The 22,741-nt window shown below is 43.2% G+C and overlaps 1 protein-coding gene across 5 annotated transcripts in view; it reads left to right on the top strand.

Moving 5' to 3' along the window:
* Positions 1-22,741, top strand: part of TAF1 (TATA-box binding protein associated factor 1) — a 103,306-nt gene that overhangs the window by 28,071 nt on the left and 52,494 nt on the right. For 4 of the 5 annotated variants that reach the window (XM_058658677.1, XM_058658678.1, XM_058658676.1 and 1 more), the window contains exons 19-27: positions 2,615-2,764; positions 2,940-3,059; positions 4,622-4,797; positions 8,335-8,513; positions 11,172-11,385; positions 12,488-12,653; positions 16,524-16,735; positions 22,270-22,378; positions 22,596-22,694. In XM_058658677.1, coding sequence (XP_058514660.1) covers positions 2,615-2,764; positions 2,940-3,059; positions 4,622-4,797; positions 8,335-8,513; positions 11,172-11,385; positions 12,488-12,653; positions 16,524-16,735; positions 22,270-22,378; positions 22,596-22,694 — 1,425 coding nt within the window. The remainder of the gene's footprint in view (positions 1-2,614; positions 2,765-2,939; positions 3,060-4,621; positions 4,798-8,334; positions 8,514-11,171; positions 11,386-12,487; positions 12,654-16,523; positions 16,736-22,269; positions 22,379-22,595; positions 22,695-22,741) is intronic. The other variant, XM_058658675.1, reaches the window with a different exon arrangement.

The raw sequence follows: 22,741 nt of genomic DNA, 5'->3' as shown, positions 1-22,741 counted from the left end.
TAACCTCAAGTCACAGTTTCAATTTTGTTTTGGATCCTGTATTTAGATCCACTTTCCAGCAGTTTTACATGGGATTCAAGGTATCAGTTAAGATTCATATCTGTGTATGACTTGCCCATTATTGCAGCATGTTTTTCTTTTTGGTAAAGATTTGTTTATCTTTTGGAAAGGTATATATACAAAGAGGAGATACAGAGAGAAAGATCCTCTGTCTCTTAGTTCACTCCCCCAGTGGCCGCAACGGCCGGAGCTGGGCCAATCCAAAACCAGGAGCCAGGAGCCTCTTCCGGGTCTCCCATGCGGGTGCAGGGTCCCAAGGCTTTGGGCCATCCTCTACTGCTTTCCCAGAACACAGGCAGGGAGCTGGATGGGTAGTGTATCAGCGACATGAACCTGCACCCATATGGGATCTGGATGCAAGGCGAGGATTTAGCCACTGGGCTGCTGAGCCAGGCCCTTCTGTTTTGTTTGTTTTAGTACTTGAAGAAGTTTGAAAAACAAAGAGATCTTCCATTTGTTGGTTCATTCCCCACATGGCTACATTGACCAGGTGCTTCTTCCAAGTCTCCCACATAGATGATAATTGCCAAAAACAATTGGGCCATCTTGCACTGCTTTTCACATTATATTAAAAGGTAGCTGGATTGGAAGTGGGGCACATAAGATTCAAACAGGTACCTATATGAGATGCTGGCATTGCAGGTGACAGCTTTGCTTGCTGTGCCACAACATTGGCCCCTGTCTTCCAAATGTTTGCACCTATTACGGCCCCTGCCTGAAATTCCTTTTTTTTTTCCTTTAACCTTCTACCATATTTCATTTCCAGATTGTATTTCATTTTTGTTAAGTTTTATTTATTTTTATTTGGAAGACAGATTTATAGAAAGGAGAGACAGATTATCTTCAGCCTGATGGTTTACTCCGCAAAATGGCTGTAATGGCCAGAGCTGAGCAGATTCGAAGCTAGGAGCCAGGAGCTTCTTCTGGCCTCCCATGCGGATACAGGATTCCGAGGACTTGAGCCATTTTCGGTGTCTTCCTAGTCTGTAAGCAGGGAACTAGAGCACCCTGGGCATCAGCTCTTGCCCCTGAGGAATGTTGGCACTAGCAGGTGGGGAATTAGCATGTTGAACCTCTATCACCAGGCCCTCAAATTATGTCTTCTTGGAACATTTCCCTGGTTGTTATTCTCATTCCCTCTCTGGGTTCATATTGGGTAGAATGGTCATCCTTCTTTAAATAACACCTTAAAGTTTGCTGCCATGGTGTTGATTATATAGTATTTAACTTATTCTTGAATAGAGAATTGATCATTTTCTAGTTAATCATGCATATTATTAACTGATTTTTATGGGTAAACATATTGACTCCCTTGTCTCAATTTTCTGCTTTGTAAGATCAGTAAATAAAATTTGGGATCCTTGGAGCGGGCAGATCTTTTTGGCTAAATCAGTAGCAGAGGTAAATTGGTTTTGATTTAGTGCTGCTTGGATTGGGGCCAGTACTTGCAAAGCGTGTAGATCATCTGAGAATAATAGTGACATTTTAAAGAAGCCATTTGAGTATTTCAACAGTCAAATGTAGTCATAACTCTTTTAAAAAAGTTATATTTTTATTGGAAAGTCAGATGTACAGAGAGGAGGAGAGACAGAGAGGAAGAGTTTCCATATGCTGATTCACTCCCCAAGTGGCCGCAATAATCAGAGCTGAGCCAATCTTAAAACAGGAGCCCGGCACTTCTTACGGGTCTCCCACACAGGTGCAGGGTCCCAAGGCTTTGGGCTGTGCTTGACTGCTTTTCCAGGCCATAAGTAGGGAGCTGGATGGGAAGTGGGACTGCCGGGACACGAATCGGCACCTATGTGGGATCCTGGCATGTGTAAGGCGAGGACTTTAGCTGCTAGGCTACCGTGCTGGTCCATTCATTACTCATAAGTTTGTATAGCATGAAGGTTGGTGTGATGCTTTCATAATACTCAATAAAGCCCAAAAGATACGCGGCTGAAGAGGTGTCACTCTTCCTCTTACTTTAACCCTGTACCCTGTCTGAACTTTTTTTTTTTTTTTTTTTTTTTTTTTTTTTTTTTTTGGTAACGATATACTTATTTGAGGTACAGAGAGAGGAGGAGAGACAGAGATTTTGGTTCCACTGATTCACTCCCCATTTGGCACAAAGGCCAGAGCTGGACCAGTCTCAAGACAGGAACCAGGAGCTTCTTTCAGGTCTCCCATATGAATGCAAGGGTCCAAGCAATTTTGCCATTTTCGTTGCTTTACCAGGCTATTATCAAGGAAGTGTGTTGGAAGGGGAGCAGACAAAACTTGAACTGGCACTCATATAGGATGCAGGTGCTGCAAGTGATGGCTTTACTTACCCTGCTGTAAGGCCTCCACCCTGGCTGAACTTTTGACTTCTAGATAACATGATTTCAACGTCATAGGAAAGAAGAACTTGAGTTTAGGCAGCCATATTTTATTGTTGATCTTTGTGGCCAATATAAGAAACCATGAAATCATTCATTATGTTGCTTCTGTTCTAGGCAGCAGTTAGATACTCAATACTTAGTTTCTATAGCTCTGAGAAACTCTTTTTCTGTCTTTTCCTGTGTTTCAGGTTCGCACTGCTCCTTGGAATACAACTAGGGCATTCATTGCTGCTATGAAGGGCAAGTGTCTTCTGGAGGTCACTGGGGTGGCAGATCCCACAGGATGTGGTGAAGGATTCTCCTATGTGAAGATTCCAAACAAACCAACACAACAGAAGGTGAGAGTGTCTGAGTTTCTTTTAACAAAAAATCAGTGGAAGAAGAAATGTGGGTTAAAGAGCAGAGATGAATGGAGTGGAAAGCCTGGGGAGAGGTTGAGGTGGCAGAATAATGTAAATATTGACTGCTAAGATTCTAAGGAGCCCTAAGACTCCCACTCTTTCTTTGATCTAGGATGATAAGGAGCCTCAGCCAGTGAAGAAGACAGTGACAGGAACAGATGCAGACCTTCGTCGCCTTTCTCTGAAAAATGCCAAGCAGCTTCTGCGTAAATTTGGTGTGCCAGAAGAAGAGGTAGGTGTTGGAAAGGACAATTTAAAGATCCTAAATATGTTAGATTGAACAAGGAAGGCTGGAAAGCAGATGTAAGAAATTATCTGGAGAACTTTCTAGTGTAAATTGCAGTACTCCAGATCTTGTCATTTTTGGCTTTTTAAGAATTTTCTGTTTAATTTGCTATAAGATGATGTCTTTAAGTAAAAAAGTTTAGTTGAGAGTTAGTTGTAGAATTACCCAAGTCAAACAATGACAGCAAAAAATCTCAGTGAATGGGAATTTGGGGATTGCTGTGTCAGCCAATGGACATTGGGAGGGTGGCTTCATCCTTGAATCGATGAAATCGACAACATTTCAGAACTATCCAAACCGCTTGGGCAGAACCTTCGGAATATGTACACATGGAGACCGTGGGTTGATATGAAGTGGCAGTTCCTCATCCCTGGGTACTAGGACGTTTGGAAAGTGATGAGTGGTTTCCCCTTTGTCTCTCCCCTTCCCCCAGAAACAATAAGAAGAAATAGCAAATTTGGAAACAATAAGTTCATGCAATTTTCTCTAAACCTTGATCCTTCCCACCCTGATCAACCATGTAATCATTATAAACAATACAATTTAAGAAAAAAGAAAGTTAGTTGTAGAAAGAGGGAGGGAAAGAAAGAGAGGAAGAGAGATCATCTATCTGTTCATTACACTGGTGTTTGCAATGGCCAGGGCTGGGACAGGCCAAAGACAGGTGCAGGAGCTTTATCCAGGTCTCCCTTGTAAATGGAAGGGGCTCAAACACTTGGGCTATCCTCTACTGCTTTTCTCAGACCCATTAGCAGGGAGCTGCATTGGAAGTGGAGAAGCAGGGACTGACCAGCACCCATATGACATGCTGGTGTCCAAGGTGGTGGCTTTACTTGCTATGTCCCTTCATTGGCCCAAAATCTCAGTGGCCTGAGTTGAGTCGCTCCGAAACCAGGAGCCATGAGATTCTTTCAGGTATCCCACGTGGGTGCAGGGTCCCAAGGCTTTGAGCCGTTCTATGCTGCTTTCCCAGGCCAGAAGCAGGGAGCTGGATGGGAAGTGGAGTAGCTGGGACACAAACTGACGTCCATATGGGCAAGGCGAGGATTTAGACAGTAGGCTATCAGGCTGGGTCCCCAAGATGATCTTTGTAAAAAAATATTTATTTATTTGAAAGTCAAAGTGAGTAGGAAGGAGAGACAGAGAAGACAACTTCCATCCATTGGCTCACTTCCCTGTGACTATAATAGCCAAGGACTGGGCCAAGCTGAAATCAGGAGCTTTTCTGGGTCTCCCACATGGATGGCAAAGATGCAAGTCCTTGGACTATTTGCTGCTTTTCCAGGCACATAGCAGTGACCCATGTTGGAAACAGAGCAACAGGGACTTGAACCAGTTCATGTATGGATGCTGGCATTGCAGGATGGCAGCTTAACATGTCATACTACTGCACTAAACCTTTGGGATGATTTTTATTATTGTACTATCTCTTATTGTGTGCCTTGATTTACATTTTGAAATCTCTAAGTGGTTTGTATGGGTATATTTGTGGATGTGTTTTCTCTTAGATTAAAAAGTTGTCCCGCTGGGAAGTGATTGATGTGGTGCGCACAATGTCAACAGAACAGGCCCGTTCTGGAGAAGGACCCATGAGTAAATTTGCCCGTGGATCAAGGTTTTCTGTGGCTGAGCATCAAGAGCGTTATAAAGAGGAATGTCAGCGCATCTTTGACCTGCAGAACAAGTATATTAACATTGCTAAAAATCCAAGCTGGAAAAGGGAGGGGTCATAGACACTACTGTTTAAAAAAAGATACAGATGCTTATTTTTTTGAAAGGTGAATTTATTGTGAGAACGTGACAGATCTTCCATTCATTAGTTTGTTCATTCCCCAAGTGGCCTCAGTGGACTAGGGCTGGGCCAGGGAAGCCAGTAGGCTGGAATTCCATCCAGGTCTCCCACATGGCTAACAAGGGCCCAAGCACTTGAGCTGTCTTTGTTGTTTCCCAGGCCTGTTAGCAGGCAGTTGAACCAGTAGTGGAGCAGTTGGGAGTTGAGCTGGTGCTCATATGGGATGCTGGCATTGCAGGTGGCAGCTTAACCTACTGTAGCACATGCTGAACACCCTTGACACTGTTTTTATGCTAAAAGAGGTAGTCAACTAAATTTTTGATGAAACTGTGAGGTCGGGTATCTGAAATGTCAAGATGGGTGTCTTTTTTCTTTTTTTTTAAAGATTTTATTTTATTTTTGTTGGAAAGTCAGACATCCAGAGAGGAGGAGAGACGGAGAGAAAGATCTTCCGTCCAATGATTCACTCCCCAAGTGACCGCATCGGCTAGTGCTGTGCCGATCCAAAGCCAGGAGCCAGGAACCTCTTCCAGGTCTCCTACGTGGGTTGCAGGGTCCCAAAGCTTTGGGCTGCCCTCAACTGCTTTCCCAGGCCACAAGCAGGGAGCTGGATGGGAAGTGGGGCTGCCGGGATTAGAACTGGTGCCCATATGGGATCCTGGCGCGTTCAAGGTGAGGACTTTAGTTGCTAGGCCACTGCACTGGGCCCTAGGTGTCTTTTAATAATATCACTAGAGTACCAGTTTCCTGCAAAGATTTTGAATGGCCAAAAGTGCTAGCCTCAAGCTCTAGGTCCCATTGAAGCTCTCAGAGTCTACTTGGGCCTTGAGCCAGAACCATGTTAACAGTGATAGAATTGTTTTCTGAAAGCGTAGTTCTGAGAGAATAGTAATATGCTGTTTGCAAACAACTAGTGTACCGATTTGTTTCTCAAGCTATTTCCAGGAATTGTAAAAGAGGTTTTTTTTTTTAAAGATTTATTTATTTTTATTACAAAGACATACAGAGAGGAGGAGAGACAGACAGGAAGATCTTCTGTCCAATGATTCACTCCCCAAGTGACTGCAACGGCCAGTGCTGAGCCGATCCAAAGCCGGGAACCTGGAACCTCTTCCAGGTCTCCCATGCGGGTGCAGGGTCCCAAAGCTTTGGGCCATCCTCGACTGCCTTCCCAGGCCACAAGCAGGGAGCTGGATGGGAAGTAGAGCTGCCGGGATCAGAACCGGCAACCATATGGGATCCCAGCGCGTTCAAGGCGAGGACTTTAGCTGCTATGGCACGGCGCTGGGCCCGAAAGAGTTTTTTAAAACCTTCCTTGTTGGGGTTGACATTGTGGCACTGAATAGCAACTTCAGCTGCTGCCTGTGATGCTGGAATTCTATGTAGGAACTGAAACTGGTTCAAGTCTTAGCTGCTCTTCTTGTGATGCAGCTGCCTAGTAATGCACCTGGGAAAGCCCCAGAAGCTGGCTCCTGTGCCACCAACATGGGAGACCCAGATGCAGTTCCTGGATTCTGGCTTTGGCCTATCCCTGGCTTGGCTATTGTAGCCATTTGTGAGTGAGCCAGCAGATGGAAGATGTTTATCTCTCTTTCTCCAGCTCAACCTTTCAAATATATAAAGTCTTTAAAAATTAATGAAACTTGTCCTGACTGAATGTCTAGGAAAACTTTGTAGAAATTTTCTTTTTTGATTATTTTTCCAGATCTATTTAAAATAAGGACTTGTGCATAAGTGAATTTTAGAAGTTTTTTTTTTTTTTTAAATGGGACCTGGTACAGTAGCCTAATGGCCACAGAACTTCCCTTGCTCGTGCCAAGATCCAATATGGGCACCGATTTGTGTCCTGGCGGCCCCACTTCCCATCCAGCTCCCTGCTTGTGGCCTAGGAAAGCAGTCAAGGATGGCCCAGTGCCTTAGAACCCTGCACCCATGTGGGAGACCTGGAAGAGGCCCCAGGCTCCTGCCTTCGGATCAGCGCAGCTCTGGTCATTGAGGCCGTTTGAGGAGTGAATCAACAGATGGAAGTTCTTCCTTTCTGTCTCTCCTCCTCTCTGTATATATGACTTTCCAATAAAAATAAATAAATCTTAAAAAATAGTGTTCAGGGCCCGGCAGCATGGCCTAGCGGCTAAAGTCCTCGCCTTGAAAGCCCCAGGATCCCATGTGGGCACCGGTTCTAATCCCGGCAGCTCCACTTCCCATCCAGCTCCCTGCTTGTGGCCTGGGAAGGCAGTCGAGGACGGCCCAAAGCTTTGGGACCCTGCACCCGTATGGGAGACCTGGAAGAGGTTCCAGGTTCCTGGCATCGGATTGGCGCACACCGGCCCGTTGCAGCTCACTTGGGGAGTGAGTCATCGGATGGAAGATCTTCCTCTCTATCTCTCCTCTCTGTATATCTGGCTGTAATAAAATGAATAAATCTTTAAAAAAAATAGTGTTAAATTTTGTTTTTAAGAAAAGCCATCTGTTGGTTCACTCCTGGTTGTCTACTACAGCCAGGGCTGAGCTAGAGTTCCGTCCAGATCTCCCATGTAGGTGCAGGGGCACAGGGACGTGGGCCATCTTCTAATGTTTTCTCAGGCCATTAGAAGGGGACTGGACAAGAAGTGAAGTGGATGGGGTTCAAACCGTGCCCATATGGGTTGCTGTTGTCACAGGTAGTGACTTTTTTGTTATGCCACAGTGCTGTTAATGGATTTTGAATGTTTTTTTTTAAAATTGGTGTTCTAATTTTAATCTCGTTTACAACTTTCTTTCCTTAGTTTTCTCTATACTTTTGTATTTCCCTGATATATTTTTTTAAAGATTTATATATCTATTTGAGACAGTTATAGAGACAGTGGGAGAGATGCAGAGAGCTTAGATCTACTGATTTACTCCCCAGCTGGCTGCAGTGGGCAGGGCAGGCCTAGACAAAAGCCAGAAGCCTGGAGCTTCAACTGTGTCTCCTGCATGGGTAACAGTGTTCCAAACACTTTGGCTATCTTCTGCTTTTTTTCCAGGCTGTTCGCTGGGAGTTGGGTTGGAAGTGGAGCATCCGTGCTGGTGGTAAAGGTACATAATGGCTTTACTTGATTTGCCACCACACTAGCTCCTGCCCCCGATCTTTTTTTTAAAGACTTATTTATTTTTATCTCAAAGTCAGATATACAGAGAGAAGAGACAGAGGAAGATCTTTCATCCAATGCTCCACTCCCCAAGCAGCCGCAGCAGCCGGAGCTGAGCTAATCCAAAGCCAGGAGCCCAGAGCTGCTTCTGGGTCTCCCATGCAAGTGCAGGGTCCCAAGGCTTTTGGGCCGTCCTCGACTGCTTTCCCAGGCCACAGGCAGGGAGCTGGATGGGGAAGCAGAGCTGCCGGGATTAGAACCGGCACCCAAAAGGGCCACTGCCCCCAATCTTAATTTAACATTGCTTCTTCTCTTTTAGAGTTTTGTCTTCAACCGAAGTTTTATCAACTGACACAGACAGCAGCTCAGCTGAAGACAGTGACTTTGAAGAAATGGGGAAAAACATTGAAAACATGTTACAGAACAAGAAAACTAGCTCTCAGCTGTCACGTGAACGGGAGGAGCAGGAGCGGAAAGAACTTCAGAGGATGCTACTGGGTGAGGCTCCTGGCTTCACAGATAAGAAAGATAAAGTTTGAAAAAAGAATATAAATAACTTCAGAGCATAACTGAAGTAAAGCTGGAGGTATAAATAATAGGAAATTTGCATAGATGAAGGAGCAGAGATTCCTACAAATTGTACTGGAGATTTGTTTCTAAGAAACAAATTGAAGAGATACTGGTAATCCACTACAGCCTCTGTATCAGGTGGTTGACCAAGCCAGGGCTGGGTGTCTTATGTTTCTTTCCTTTTATTTTAAAGATGTATTTATTGGGCCTGACGCAGGAGCCTAGTGGCTAAAGTCCTCATCTTGCACATGCCAGGATCCCATATGAACACCGGTTCTAATCCCAGTGACCCAACTTCCCATCCAGCTTCCTGCTTGTAGGCTGGGAAAGTAGTTGAGGACGACCCAAAACCTTGGGACCCTGCACACGCATGGGAGACCTGGAAGAAGCTCCTGGCTCCTGGCTTCAGACTGGCTCAGCTCCAGCTAAAGCAACCACTTGGGGAGTGATCCAGTAGATGGAAGATCTTCCACTCTGTCTCTCCTCTTTGTGTATCTGACTTTCCAATTAAAATAAATAACAAAACAAAGATATTTTTATTCGGAAGGCTTATTAACAGAATGAAGGAACCACTAGGGTACCATTATTCTATGCCCATGTGTTAATGTTTCAAATGAGGTAGCTTGAAATCATCCCAGAGGTAAAGGAAGAATGTAGAACCCATGGATAGGTTCTAAAATTATATGTAATATTCTCTGCAAATGTATGTGTTCTTAAATAGTTAGTTTGTTTATTTGAAAGCGATCTTTCATCCACTGGTTCAAACCCCAAATGGTTCCAGTAGGCAGAGCTGAGCCTCTAGAAGCCAAGAGCTTCTGGGTCTCCCATGTGGTTCTGGGTTCCAAGGACCTGAACCATCATCTGCTGGTTTTCCAGGTTAATTACTAGTGATGTGTATGACAAGTGGAGCAGCTAGACTCTACTCGGCACCCATATGGAATGCCAGTGCTGCAGGCGGTGACTTTATCAGCTGTGCCAAGTGCCAGTCCTTCAAATATGTATATTGAGAAGAATCATGATTCAGAAGATTTCTCAAAGGAATCCCTATGAAGTTAAAAAACACTAAGCAAAAGTATAGAATTTGGGTGCGACACTGTAGCCTAGTGGCTAAAATCCTTGCCTTGCATGCTCCAGAATTCCATATGGGCATTGTCTCTTGTCTTGGCTGCTCTGCTTCCCATCCAGCTCTCTGCCTGTGATCTGGGAAAGCATTAGAGGATGGCCCATTCCTTGGGACCCTGTACCGACGTGGGAGACCTGGAAGAAGTTCTTGGCTTCGGATCGGCTCAGCTCTGTTTGTGGCCACTTGGGAAGTGAACCAGTGGACAGAAGATCTTTGTGTCTCTCCTTCTCTGAGTTAATCTGCCTTTCAATAATATATATGTAAGTCTTTTTTTAATTGGAAAGACAGCTATACAGAGAGGAGGAGAGACAGAGAGGAAGATCTTCCATCTGATGATTTACTCCCCAAGTGAGCCGCAACGGCTGGAACTGAGCTGATCTGGAGCTAGGAGCTCTTCCAGGTCTCCCACGTGAGTGCAGGGTCCCAAGGCTTTGGGCCGTCCTCCACTGCTTTCCCAGGCCACAAACAGGGAGCTGGATGGGAAATGGGGCTGCCCGGATTAGAACCGGCACCCATATGGGATCCCAGCGTGTTCAAGGCGAGGACTTCAACCGCAATGCTATTGCATTGGGCCCAATATATGTAAATGTTAAAGTACAGACATCGAGAGTTGGAGTTATGATAAAGGCTTGAATTGGATTGGGCTATGATGTACTTTGGAATAAAAGGTAAAAATCAAAGCAACTTTGTAGAAAGGTGTTGGTTCCTTTAGTCAATACATTTCACAGAGAGAAGCAGACTTTAACAGAAAATGTGTAGTTTGAAGTGTCCAGTAACATGATTATAGATGTCAAGAATGCTATTGCAAGCATGGATGTAGGTGTCTTCTCTGTTTCTTCTTCTTTGTAATTGTGAATATCATTGTCATAATTATTTCTTTGAAATATATAGCATGCTTCTACCAATATGGTATGTGAGGTCTTTGCTAGTGGTTCTAGACCACAGCATCTACGTCACGTGGGAGTTGTTGAATCCGTGGAATTTCATGTCTCACTGCAGACCTGTATTAGGTTCTACATCTTAAGATTCTTACTTGTATTAACCTTTGAAAAGCATATCTGTGCCTTAAGACTGATTTATTTCATTGGTGTAATTTTCCCTCTAAGTGCTTTTTGGGGTACTATTCTTTAATATGACTATCAACTAGTTCCTGTTTGGACTTTCTATTGTCGTGTTGTTCAAAGGAATCAGAACATTTTAGCTGCTGCTCCCTTATTCCCTGTAAGAAAGAGGAAGAGGTTCTTTCAGAACCTTGTGTACCTTTATAACCGTGGCTATTGGTGGGGGGAGGGAGTGAAGTCAGGAAATCACAAATCAGTATGTTCTTGTGGCTAGTGATATCTTTGATGCTTTCTGGAGAACCAGTTTTGTTGCCGTTTGGACTTTGATGTCTCTGTTCGACCCCAAGAGTACAGCCATTTTGTTGGTGGGCTGATATTTGGAAATATTTTTCTACTTTGCAGCAGCAGGCTCAGCAGCATCAGGAAACAGCCACAGAGATGATGACACAGCTTCTGTGACTAGCCTAAACTCTTCTGCCACTGGTCGTTGCCTCAAGATTTATCGTACATTTCGAGATGAAGAAGGAAAAGAATATGTGCGCTGTGAGACTGTCCGAAAACCATCTGTCATTGATGCATATGTGCGCATACGGACCACGAAAGATGAAGAATTCATGTACGTTTGAATCAGCACTTGTGTTGTTTATTTCTTTTTTTAGAAAGGCAATAAGACAGGCACAGAGCTCCCGAATGCCCTCAACATCTGGGGCTGTGCTATTCCAAAACCAGAGACAGTCTTGGTCTCTCTCCCATGTTGATAATAGGGATACACCTACTTGAACGCTCTCCTCTCTGCTCTCCGTGGTGTACATTAGAAGGAAGCTGGACTCAGAGGCAGAGTCAGGACTCAAACCGAGGTATTGTGATATGGGATGCAGGAGTTCCAAGCAGCGTCTTTAAGTGCTATGCCAAGTGCCTACCTCAGATTCACCACTTTTTAATGTGATAGGTAAAATAATAGAGGGGCTGATGTTGTGGCAGGGTAGGTAAAGCAACCATATACAATGCTGACATCCTATGTGGGTGCTAGTTAGAGGCCTTGTTGTTCCACATCTGATACAATTCCCTGCTAATGGCCTCAGAGAAGCAGCAGAAGATGGCTCAAGTACTTGGGCTCATGTTACCTATATGGAAAACCTTGGAAGCTCTGGCGCTCCTGGCTTTAGCCTGGTCCAGCCCTGGCAATTGCAGCCATCTGAAGAATGAACCCGCAAAGAGAAGATATCTCTCCTCATCTCCTCCTCTGTCTCTTAAACTCTGCCTTTCAAAAAAATGATGTGTGAATAGTTAAGACAAAAATGGTGAAGAATGGGATGGGAAGTGAGTGAGTGGCTCTTAAGTTGTCGGATTCAGCATAGTTGTCCCTGAAAATCTGTCATATTTGGGAACTATCTTGCCTTTGTAGCTTTGGGTGTAAGTAACCAAATCGCAGGGAAAGTTGTGGGAAAATAAAGGCAAGCATACTTCAACCTGATTCCTTTGCATTTTGATTTCTTGGTTTGCAAAAATTTTAGGGATTATTCAGGACTTACTCTGAGAGAGGTACCTCTCTGCAAGTGGAGGATGGACTAGTGACTAGGGAGCTGGGAATGGCAGGTAGTTCCTTTTCTTTTTGCCCAGATGGATGATTGTTAGTTAGAGATGTTAGCTGTGAAGGCAATTTTCTTGCTTTGAGATTGCTTATGATTTTGTGGTTCTCCCCTGTCTCACCCATGCAGTCGAAAATTTGCCCTTTTTGATGAACAGCATCGAGAAGAGATGCGAAAAGAACGGCGGAGGATTCAAGAGCAACTTAGGCGCCTTAAGAGGAACCAGGAGAAGGAGAAGCTTAAGGGTCCTCCTGAGAAAAAGCCCAAAAAAATGAAGGAGCGTCCTGATCTAAAAGTAAGTATAATGTGACATGATCACAATTAACAAAGCAAGGGAAGGAGTTGTACCTTTTGCATAGCTTTTGGCATTGTCTAGTGCCATTGATCTCATTTGGTTTCATTTTGTACTTTGAAATACTTTATAGGAAGTGAGATAGGTTAGATTTTTTTTCTTTTTTAAAAAATCACTTATTTGCAAGTTAGGGGATCTGAGACAGAGATTGCCCATATGCTGCTTCACTCCCTAAATAGCTTCAAAACTCCATTCAGGTATCCCACTGGGTAGCAGGACCCAAATAAATGGAACTCTGCTGCCTTTCTAGGTTCATTAGCAGGTAGCTGGATTGTACCTGACTGGCACTGTAAGAAATGCTATTGCCAAAAGCAGTAGTTTAAATACTGTGCCACAATACCACCCGCGGTGGATATTTTTACATGTACATCTGTGGGTGTGAGAGTGTGTGTGTGTGTGTACTTTATTTAGAGATTTTTGGCTTAGTGGCTAAATCCTCGCCTTGCACGCACCAGGATCACATATGGGTGCCTGTTCATGTCCTAGCTGCTCCACTTCCTGTCTGGCTCTTTGTGGCCTGGGAAAGCAGTTGAGGATGGCCCAAAGCCTTGGGACCCTGCACCTGCATGGGAGACTCAGAAGAAACTCCTGGCTCCTGCCTCAGGATCACCTCAACTTGGGCTGTTGCAACCATTTGGGGAGTGAACCAGAGGATGGAAGATCTTTTTCTTTTTCTCTCCTTCTCTCTGTAAATCTGTGTTTCCAAGAGGAAAGAGTGATAGAGGGAAAGAGAAATTTATTATATTCTGGTTAATTTACCAAAGGCCTGCAACAGCCAGAGCTAGACAAGGCTGATACCAAGAGCCAGGAGCTACATTTACTTTTTCCACATGGGTAGGCATAACCCAGGCACTTGGACCACAGTCTGCTGTATTAGCAGCAAGCCTAGAGAAGTTGGGACATGACCCAGTTAATCCAGTGTGTAATGTCAGTATCCCAGGCAGCGGCTTAATGCACTGTACTATGATGTCTGCTCCTCACATACCTTTTTCTTTAAATAGGTTTATTTTTAGTGTTTTAAATACTTGTTTTTAGATTTTATTTGAATGGCATATTTTCAAGCTGCTTGTCCATTCCCCAACTGGCCAACATGGGAGAGGCTGGACCAGGCCAAAGCTATGAGTCAGGAACTCCATCTCTGTCTCCCATACAGTTGGCAGAGATTCACGTACTTGGGTCATCTTCTACTGCTTTCCCAGGTTTATTAGCAGGGAGATGAATTGGAAGTGGAGTGGTGGCATTCAAAACCTTGCTCTTATGTGGGGTGCTAGTGCTACAGGAAGTGAGTTAACCTGCCATAACACAACACTGGCTCCTATTTTTAATTGCTTATTAATTTGTATTTGAAGGGCACAGAAAGAGGCAGACAGAAAAACAGATCTTGAGTCTGCTAGTTCACTATGCAAATGCTTACAATACCTGACACTGGGCCATGATACAGTCAGGAGCTGGGAATTCAGTCTAGGTCTGCCACAAAGGTGATAGAGATGTAGGTACTTAAACCATCACCTGTTACCTCCCAGGATGTGCAGTAATGGGAAACTGGAGTCAGAAGCAGAACTGTGACTTGAACCCAAGAACATATGGGCTCAGCGGCGTGGCCTAGCGGCTAAAGTCCTCACCTTGAAAGCCCCGGGATCCCATATGGGCGCCGGTTCTAATCCCGGCAGCCCCACTTCCCATCCAGCTCCCTGCTTGTGGCCTGGGAAAGCAGTCGAGGAAGGCCAAAGCTTTGGGACCCTGCACCCGCATGGGAGACCTGGAAGAGGTTCCAGGTTCCAGGCTTCGGATCGGCACAGCACTGGCTGTTGCGCTCACTTGGGGAGTGAACCATCGGATGGAAGATCTTCTTCTCTGTCTCTCCTCCTCTCTGTATATCCGGCTTTCCAGTAGAAATGAATAAAAAAAAAAAAGAACATTTATATGGGATATGAGCATCCCATGTGCTACCTTTTTTGTTTTTTAAGATTTGTTTATTTATTTATTTATTTATTTTTTAAAGATTTATTCATTTTATTACAGTCAGATATACACAGAGGAGAGACAGAGAGGAAGATCTTCCGTCCGATGATTCACTCCCCAAGTGAGCCGCAACGGGCCGATGCGCGCCGATCCGAAGCCGGGAACCTGGAACCTCTTCCAGGTCTCCCACGCGGGTGCAGTGTCCCAATGCATTGGGCCGTCCTCGACTGCTTTCCCAGGCCACAAGCAGGGAGCTGGATGGGAAGTGGAGCTGCCGGGATTAGAACCGGCGCCCATATGGGATCCCGGGGCTTTCAAGGCGAGGACTTTTAGCCGCTAGGCCACGCCGCCGGGCCCAAGATTTGTTTATTTTTATTGCAAAGTCAAAAATACAGAGAGGAGGAGAGAGGAGGATCTTCCATCCAATGATTCACTCCCCAAGTGACCTCAATGGTCGGTGCTTCGCCAATCTGAAGCCAGGAGCCAGGAAATTTCCTCCAGGTCTCCAACACGAGTGCAGGGTCCCAAGGCTTTGGCCGTCCTCGACTGCTTTCCCAGGCCACAAGCAGGGAGCTGGATGGGAAGCGGGGCTGCCGGGATTAGAACCGGCACCCATATGGGATCCCGGTGCATTCAAGGCGAGGATTTTAGCTACTAGGCCACTGCGCTGAGCCCCCCCCCCCCCGTGTGCTGTCTTAACCATTTCACCAAACAGCCACCTCTATATATATATATATATATATGTATATACACACATATACACACACACACATATATATATAAGTATATATATATAAGTATATATATATATATATACTTTGTAAAAATTACATGTTTTAAAAGAAGCAACAGGCAGCTGTCATTGTCGCTTAATTGGCTAATCCTCTGCTTACAAATGCTGATTAAGACATACCACACAGCTTATTTTTGTGTAAGTTATGCAAGAGCCCTAATCTTCAAAACAGAAGTTCTAGGTTGAGTCTGATTCTGTCTTTGATAGCCCTGTGATTTTAATTTTTTCAAACCTGTTTTCTCTTCAATAAAATACCTGTATCACAGTGTTGTAGTGAATAATATTATGGATGGGAGGTGCTTTATAAACTATAAAATATGTAGCAGATGTTAAATGCTTTTAACATATGCTGAAGTCAGTAAGTACTTTGATGTTTCCTGCTTTTATGTATGGTATTAGGTATGATATAATATAGACCCCATTTGACAGATAAATCTAGACTCTAGTTACCAAAGTCTCTCAGCGCAGAGCTAAAGGGTAGAGTGACAGGGAGAGAAAAAGAGATCTTCAGTTTACTGGTTCACTCCCCCAAAGGCCTGCAGCAGCCAGGGTTGGGCCAGGCCAAAGCCAAGAGTTAGAAACTCCAACTAGATATCCAGTATGGGTGATGAGGAACTAAATACTTGAGCTGTCATCTACTGCTTCCCAGGTGCATAAGTAGGAAACTGTATTAGATTCAGAAAAGCTAGTACTGAAACAAGGCATTCTGATATAAGATGTGAGTATTCTAAATTTTTTTTAATTATTTAGTATTTTTAATTCATTAATTACATTGTGTTATGTGACACAGTTTCATAGATACTTGGGTTCTCCCCACCCCTCCCCAAGTATTCTAAATTTTTAAGCCTAAATTTGGGATGAAAATCTTGTTCCTTTTGTTCCTTGATTTTCAAATAAATGTTTAGCCTCTGGATTTCATTTTGTTTTTTTGTGTGTCATTCTCTGTATATGTGCTTTGTTTAGTGGCTTCTGGTGCGTACATTGTACTACAGCAGAAGCTCTGAAGCTCTCCTTGCTAACTGCTTGCTTCTGACGTGTTGGAACTTTTTTTTTTGCAGCTGAAATGCGGTGCCTGTGGTGCAATTGGGCACATGAGGACAAACAAATTTTGTCCTCTTTATTATCAAACAAATGCTCCACCCTCCAACCCTGTTGCCATGACTGAGGAGCAAGAGGAGGAGTTGGAAAAGACAGTCATTCATAATGATAATGAAGAACTTATCAAGGTTGAAGGGACCAAGATTGTCTTGGGGAAACAGCTAATTGAGAGGTGAGAAATAGGAAGTGCTGTAAGGGAGAGCTACTGGAGGTTGGTGATGTTGGTGGGTGGCAGGGGTACATGGGATGTGTTCTCCAAAGCAGAATTGATGTTACAGAAGTTTTGTTGGATTTCCCATACTAATTGTGGCCAGTTATGAAATTTCTAACTGTGCCTGTTGCCCTTAGATGTGCTACCTAATTTTTTCTTTTTTTGAAAGATTTATTTTTATTTATTTGACAGGCAGAATGACAGGGAGGGACAGAAACACACAAGAGAGTTCTTTCGCCTACTGTTTTACTGAGAGAGGGAACTTCCCTCCACTGATTTCCCTGGGCTGGGCCAGCCAGGAGACTGGAACTTCATCTGAGCCTCTCATGTGGGTAACAAAAGCCCAGATATTTTATCCACTACAAAGCACCCAGGACTCAAATCAGCTCTCTAGTATGGGATGCCAGGTGGCTTAGCCCATTGCACTAAGACATCAGCCCCTACCTGAATTTTTAAAATCTTAGCTTCCTTATTTACAAGATGAAAGTGCTCTTACCAGGGTAGCTAACACAGTAAACAGGGGCCAGCATTTTGACCTAACTTATAAAGCCCCGTCTGCAACACCAACATCCCAATATACTAAAAACATATTTTGTAATATATTGTGGTGGGATGGGTAAAGCTGCCACCTCTAATGCCATCATCCCACTAGGTGCCGGTTTGAATCCTGATTAATCCACTTTGGATCCAACTCCCTGCCTAATAGCCCAGAAAAAAACATTGAAGATGGTCCAAGTAGTTGGGCTCCTGCTATCTACATGGGAGGCCTGAAAGAAGCTCCTGGCTTCAGCCTGGTCCAGCCCTAGCTGTTATGGCCATCTTGAGAAGGAACCAGCAGATGGACGATATGAGTACAGTGCTTGTCATACCAAGTAGTTCCTCAGTAGATGTTAGTTTTCTCTTCCTATTCTGTTTATACGTATTCAGTATTTATGAGGTCCTTAATCTCAGAGTGATGGACAATCCCAAAAGACTGAGGAAAGAAATGATACTTAAGCATGTTTCTTTTCTTCGAAGAGCAAAGAGTTTAGTAGATAATAAGTTGGAGAAGCTTAAGTTATTTTCTTTCTAGTTTGAAAATTGTAAACCTTCAGAATAGAATACATTATTCTTCTCAAGTTGACTACTTGTTAACATTTTAAAAAAATATTTATTTATTTTTATTGGAAAGGCAGATATACAGAGAGAAGGAGAGACAGAGAGGAAGATCTTCCATCCGATGGTTCACTCCCAAAGTGGCCGCACTGGCTGGAGCTGAGCCAGTCTGAAGCCAGGAGCCTCTCTCGGGTCTCCCACGCAGGTGCAGGGTCCCAAAGCTTTGGGCCGTCCTCGACTGCCCTCTCAGGCCACAAGCAGGGAGCTGGATGGGAAGTGGAGCTGCCGGGATAGAACTGGCACCCATATGGGATCCCGGCACATTCAAGGCGAGGATTTTAGCTGCTTCGCTATCACTGGGCCTAACATTTTTTTTTTCATTTGCTTTATCTTTGTTATACCTCAGATTTTTTTTTTTAATGTGGAGAGGACTGAACTAATTGGGAAGAAGCTGCAGATACCATTAACATTTCCCTCCTAATTTTTTGGATACAAATCTTTTCTAAGAATAAGGATATAGCAAAAATATACTATTATCATATGTAAGAAATTAACATTAATTCACTAATATGCAATACGTAGATCTTATATTTTCTGTCTTGTCTTAATGTCATTTAATGTCACCTTCCCTGGATTCTGGGTGTAGTTTTAGTATAAAGATGTATTTCAAAATTTTTTTTTTTTGAGATGGATTTGTTTGGAAGAGTTACAGAGAGAGTTGGAGAATGAAAGGGAGAGGTCTTCCAGCCACTGGTTCACACTCCAAATGGCTGTATCAGCTGGGACTTTGCCAGGCCAAAGCTGGGAGCCTGGAGCTTCTTCCAGGTCTCCCACGTGGGTGGTAGGGGTCAAAGGATTTGGACCATATTCTACTGCTTTCCCAGGTACATTAGCAGGAAGCTTGATTGGAAGTAGAGCAGCTGACACTCAAACTAGCACCCATGTAGGATGTCGGCAGCATTGCAGGTGATGACTTAACCTACTATACCGCAACACCAGCCGCATTGAATCATAATTTAGAACTGTCCTCTCCATTCTTTATTGTTTGTATGTCATTAAATTATTTGAAGAACTCAGGCCACTGTAGTCTGAAAGTTTCCTATATTTTGGCTTTGTCTTACTGTTTTCTCATTGACTGGATTCAGATAGTATGTTTTGGGAGTGATATTTAACATCATGTAGTATTATGTATTTTGCTGTACCAAATTAGAAAGTACATGATATTAAGCTTTCCCAATATTTTGATCTTGTTCTTCAAAATGATGATAAACAGATCCTATAAATAATATTTTTCCATTGTAATTAACATGTAAATGAATATCCCTTTTCCTAACAACTTTTTATAACTTTAGCACCCATTAATGATTACTGCCTGACTCAGTAATTTACTGAGGTTACAAAATAGTGATTTTTCTAATGCTAGTATTATGTACTAGCTGGCATTTTCTTATAATAAGGTTGCTTCTCTCCCTGTTTCATATATTACTGAAATTCTTTCCTTTGTAAATTTAATGTAATTCATTAACACCATTAATTTTGATGCTAATATAATGTCCCAAATTTGATTCTTTTTTTAAAAAATATTTATCTATTTTTTATTACCAAGTCAGATATACAGAGAGAAGGAGAGACGGAAAGATCCTCCATCTGCTGGTTTACTCTCCACATGGCCGCACTGTCTGGAGTTGAGCCAATCCGAAGCCAGGGATCAGGATTTATTCTTGGTCTCCCATGTGGCTACAGGGTCCCAAGGCTTTGGGTTATCTTCCACTGCTTTCCCAGGCTACAAGCAGGGAGCTGGAAGAGAAGTGGAGCAGCCAGGATATGAACCAGCGCCCACATGGGACCCAAGCAGCACATGCAAGAAGATGAGGACTTTAACCACTAGGCTACTGTGCTGGGCCCTGACCTGTATTTTTTAAAATAAAGACTTATTTATTTTTATTTGAAAGGCAGATTTTACAGAGAAAAGAAGAGACAGAGGAAGAGGTCTTTCACCCACTGGTTCATTCCCCAAATGGTCCAATGCTGAACTGATCCAAAGTTGGGAGTCAGAAGCTTCTGTCCAGCCTCATGGACAGAGTGACCCAAAGCTTGGGCCATTCTCTGCTGTTCTTCCAGACCATAAGCAAAGAGCTGGATTGGAAGTGGAGCAGCTGGGACATGAATTGGTGCCCATATGTGATACCAGCACTTGCAAGTGGAGAATTAGCTTGTTGCACGACTGTATAAGCCCTAATACTGTTTTTTTTTGTTTTGTTTTGTTTTGTTTTGTTTTAGATGATCTATAAATCTTTGAGAATGGTCTTGGCTTTCTTGCACAAGGTTTTACAAACTGTCCTTCAATTTTCCTTCTCCCAGATCTATAATTGGCCATTTCATCTAAGAGTTCAGTTACTTTTATTAGGGAGTAGTATTTAAAAACCAAGATATAGGTACTAGATATACTCATTGCCATTGAGATGTCATTGCTTATAGGCTGTTTTGTGAACAGAGCTAGGAAATACTTATTTTAAGGTACAACTTTTACCTACATTTCATATTTGTATCCTTTTTTCTTATTCCCTGCATCAAGGTACAATTCATTTATTTTATCCAGTGATTGGTATAGAATAGTTTCAGAATTGCTGTACCAGAGAGTAGGCATTGGTATAGAGGTTGGTTGCCATTTGAGGTGCCCCATTCTATATCAGAGTGCCTTGGTTTGAGACCTGGCTCTGCTCCCAATTCAAGCTTCCCGCTAATGCATATCGTGAGAGATAGCAGGTGATGGTGATGTTTCTTTGTCTCTCTCTCTCTCCATTTCAAGGAATATTTTGTAAAATAACTTTGAATAACAATGGAAAAAGAATTGCTATACCCATAACACTACCCAAAAGAAATCAATTTCAGGTAGTTTTTATTTGGAGGGTTTTTTTTTTCCTATTTTGATTGATTGACTTGAGTGACAATGCTATCTTTTCAACTGGTTCATTCTCTGAATGCTGGCAACAGCCAAGGCTAGACCATGCTGAAGCAAGGAGTCTGGAACTTCATCTGCTTCCTGCATGAGAGGCAGAAACCAGAGTGCCTAGGCTGCTATCTACAGCCTCCCTGGCTTGTTGTTAGCAGGGAACTACATGGGAAGCACAAAGCAGGCATCTCAGGTGGCAGCTTAACTTGCTGTGTCACAATGCTTATTGTGTTCTTTGTAGTTTGTTGATCTTGGACTATATGCACAAGTTGTGTAATCAGGGCATTATGTTCAAAATAGAGTTGAACTCTTTGTATAGAATTTAAAATCATTTTGCTCTATTTAGACTGATTTATTTCCTATTTGTGTTTAGTTTTAGTCATTTCTTTCAAAGCGCATTAGAAAAAAATTTAATATTTTGATCTCTTACAGTGGAAGGGAAGAAGGTGTTGGTCTTCAATGACTGGTGAAAAACCTTTTTATTTAAGCTGGGTTTTAATTTATTTCTTACTGTCATTGTGAATTATTCAAGTTTTTTGGCCCTTTAGCATAAATGCTTAGCTAGGAGGATTCTCAAAAATTTCTTTAATGGTGTGTGCTGTGGTATCATAATGGCATGCTACAGGGACATGGGTTTGGTTTCTCGGCTTCTCCACTTCCAGTCCAGCTCCTTGGTAATGGCCTGGGAAAGCAACAAAAGATGGCCCAGGTGCTTGGGTTCCTGAACCCAAATGGGAGAACTGGATGATGCTCCTGGCTCCTGGTTTCAGTCTGGCTGAGCCCTAACCATTGTGGTTATTTAGGGAGTGTTCTGTCTCTATCTCTTTTCTGTCTGTCTCTCTCTCTCTAACTCTGATGTTGAAATGAATTCCTTCAGCCTAATTCTCTTATTCCAAATGTGAAACTAAGGTAAAGTTCTGACTTTCCTGATTCCTTGTTAATTTGGAAATCCTATGAGGCCTTGCCTGATAAGAACTTTAGAAGGTGATGCCTGGTTCATGTTTATAAATATATATACAGTTTGTTTGAATGGCAGAGTTACAAAGTGAGGGGCAAAGACAGAGATCTTCTGTCTGTTGTTTACTTCCTAAATGGCCACAAGAGCTGGAGCTGGCTGGTCTAAAGCCAGTAGTAAGGAGCTTCATTCAGCAGGTCTCCCATGTGGGTACAGGGTCCCAAGCACTTAGGCCGTTTTCCAATGCACATTATAAGGGAAGTGGATTGGAAGTAGCTGGGACTAAAACCAGTGCCCATATGGTTGCCAGCATTGTACGTGGCAGCTTTATGCACTACACCACAGAGCTGCCCTGATGTCTAGCCTTTGATTTGGTTCTTGCTCTTGTCCCAGGCTCGTGCTCAGGTACTGGGCACTTTTTCGTTGTAATTGCTTTTTTCCTCTGGGAACTGGAAATAGTGCTGTATAATAAGAAAGTGTTATTGCTTGCAGCGCGGATGAGGTTCGCAGAAAGTCACTGGTTCTGAAGTTCCCTAAACAGCAGCTTCCTCCCAAGAAGAAACGGCGGGTTGGAACCACTGTTCACTGTGACTATCTGAATGTAAGTGCATTAGTGCCCTCTGATCAATTAATTCTCATTGTTTTTTTCCAATTTTATGTGCTGTAAATACTCTGATACACTTAGATTTAGATTCACCCTTTGGCTTTCCCTAGAGATTTAGCTGTATTGTTCATTGCAAAATTTCTAAGATATGCTTGTCTAGTTTAAAAAGTATTGGATTTTCAGGTCTTAACAAAGGATTCCAATTTCTTCCTAGAAACCTCATAAGTCCATCCACCGGCGCCGGACAGATCCTATGGTGACATTGTCATCCATCTTGGAGTCGATCATAAATGACATGAGAGATCTTCCAAATGTGAGTCACTGCTTCAGATACCTACAATAAGGATGATAAGGCCTTTT

This window comes from Ochotona princeps, chromosome X (assembly GCF_030435755.1).
Source record: "Ochotona princeps isolate mOchPri1 chromosome X, mOchPri1.hap1, whole genome shotgun sequence".
Lineage (NCBI taxonomy): Eukaryota > Metazoa > Chordata > Mammalia > Lagomorpha > Ochotonidae > Ochotona > Ochotona princeps.
Note: the sequence above shows the minus strand (reverse complement) of the source record. Positions and strands in the feature narration are given on the sequence as shown.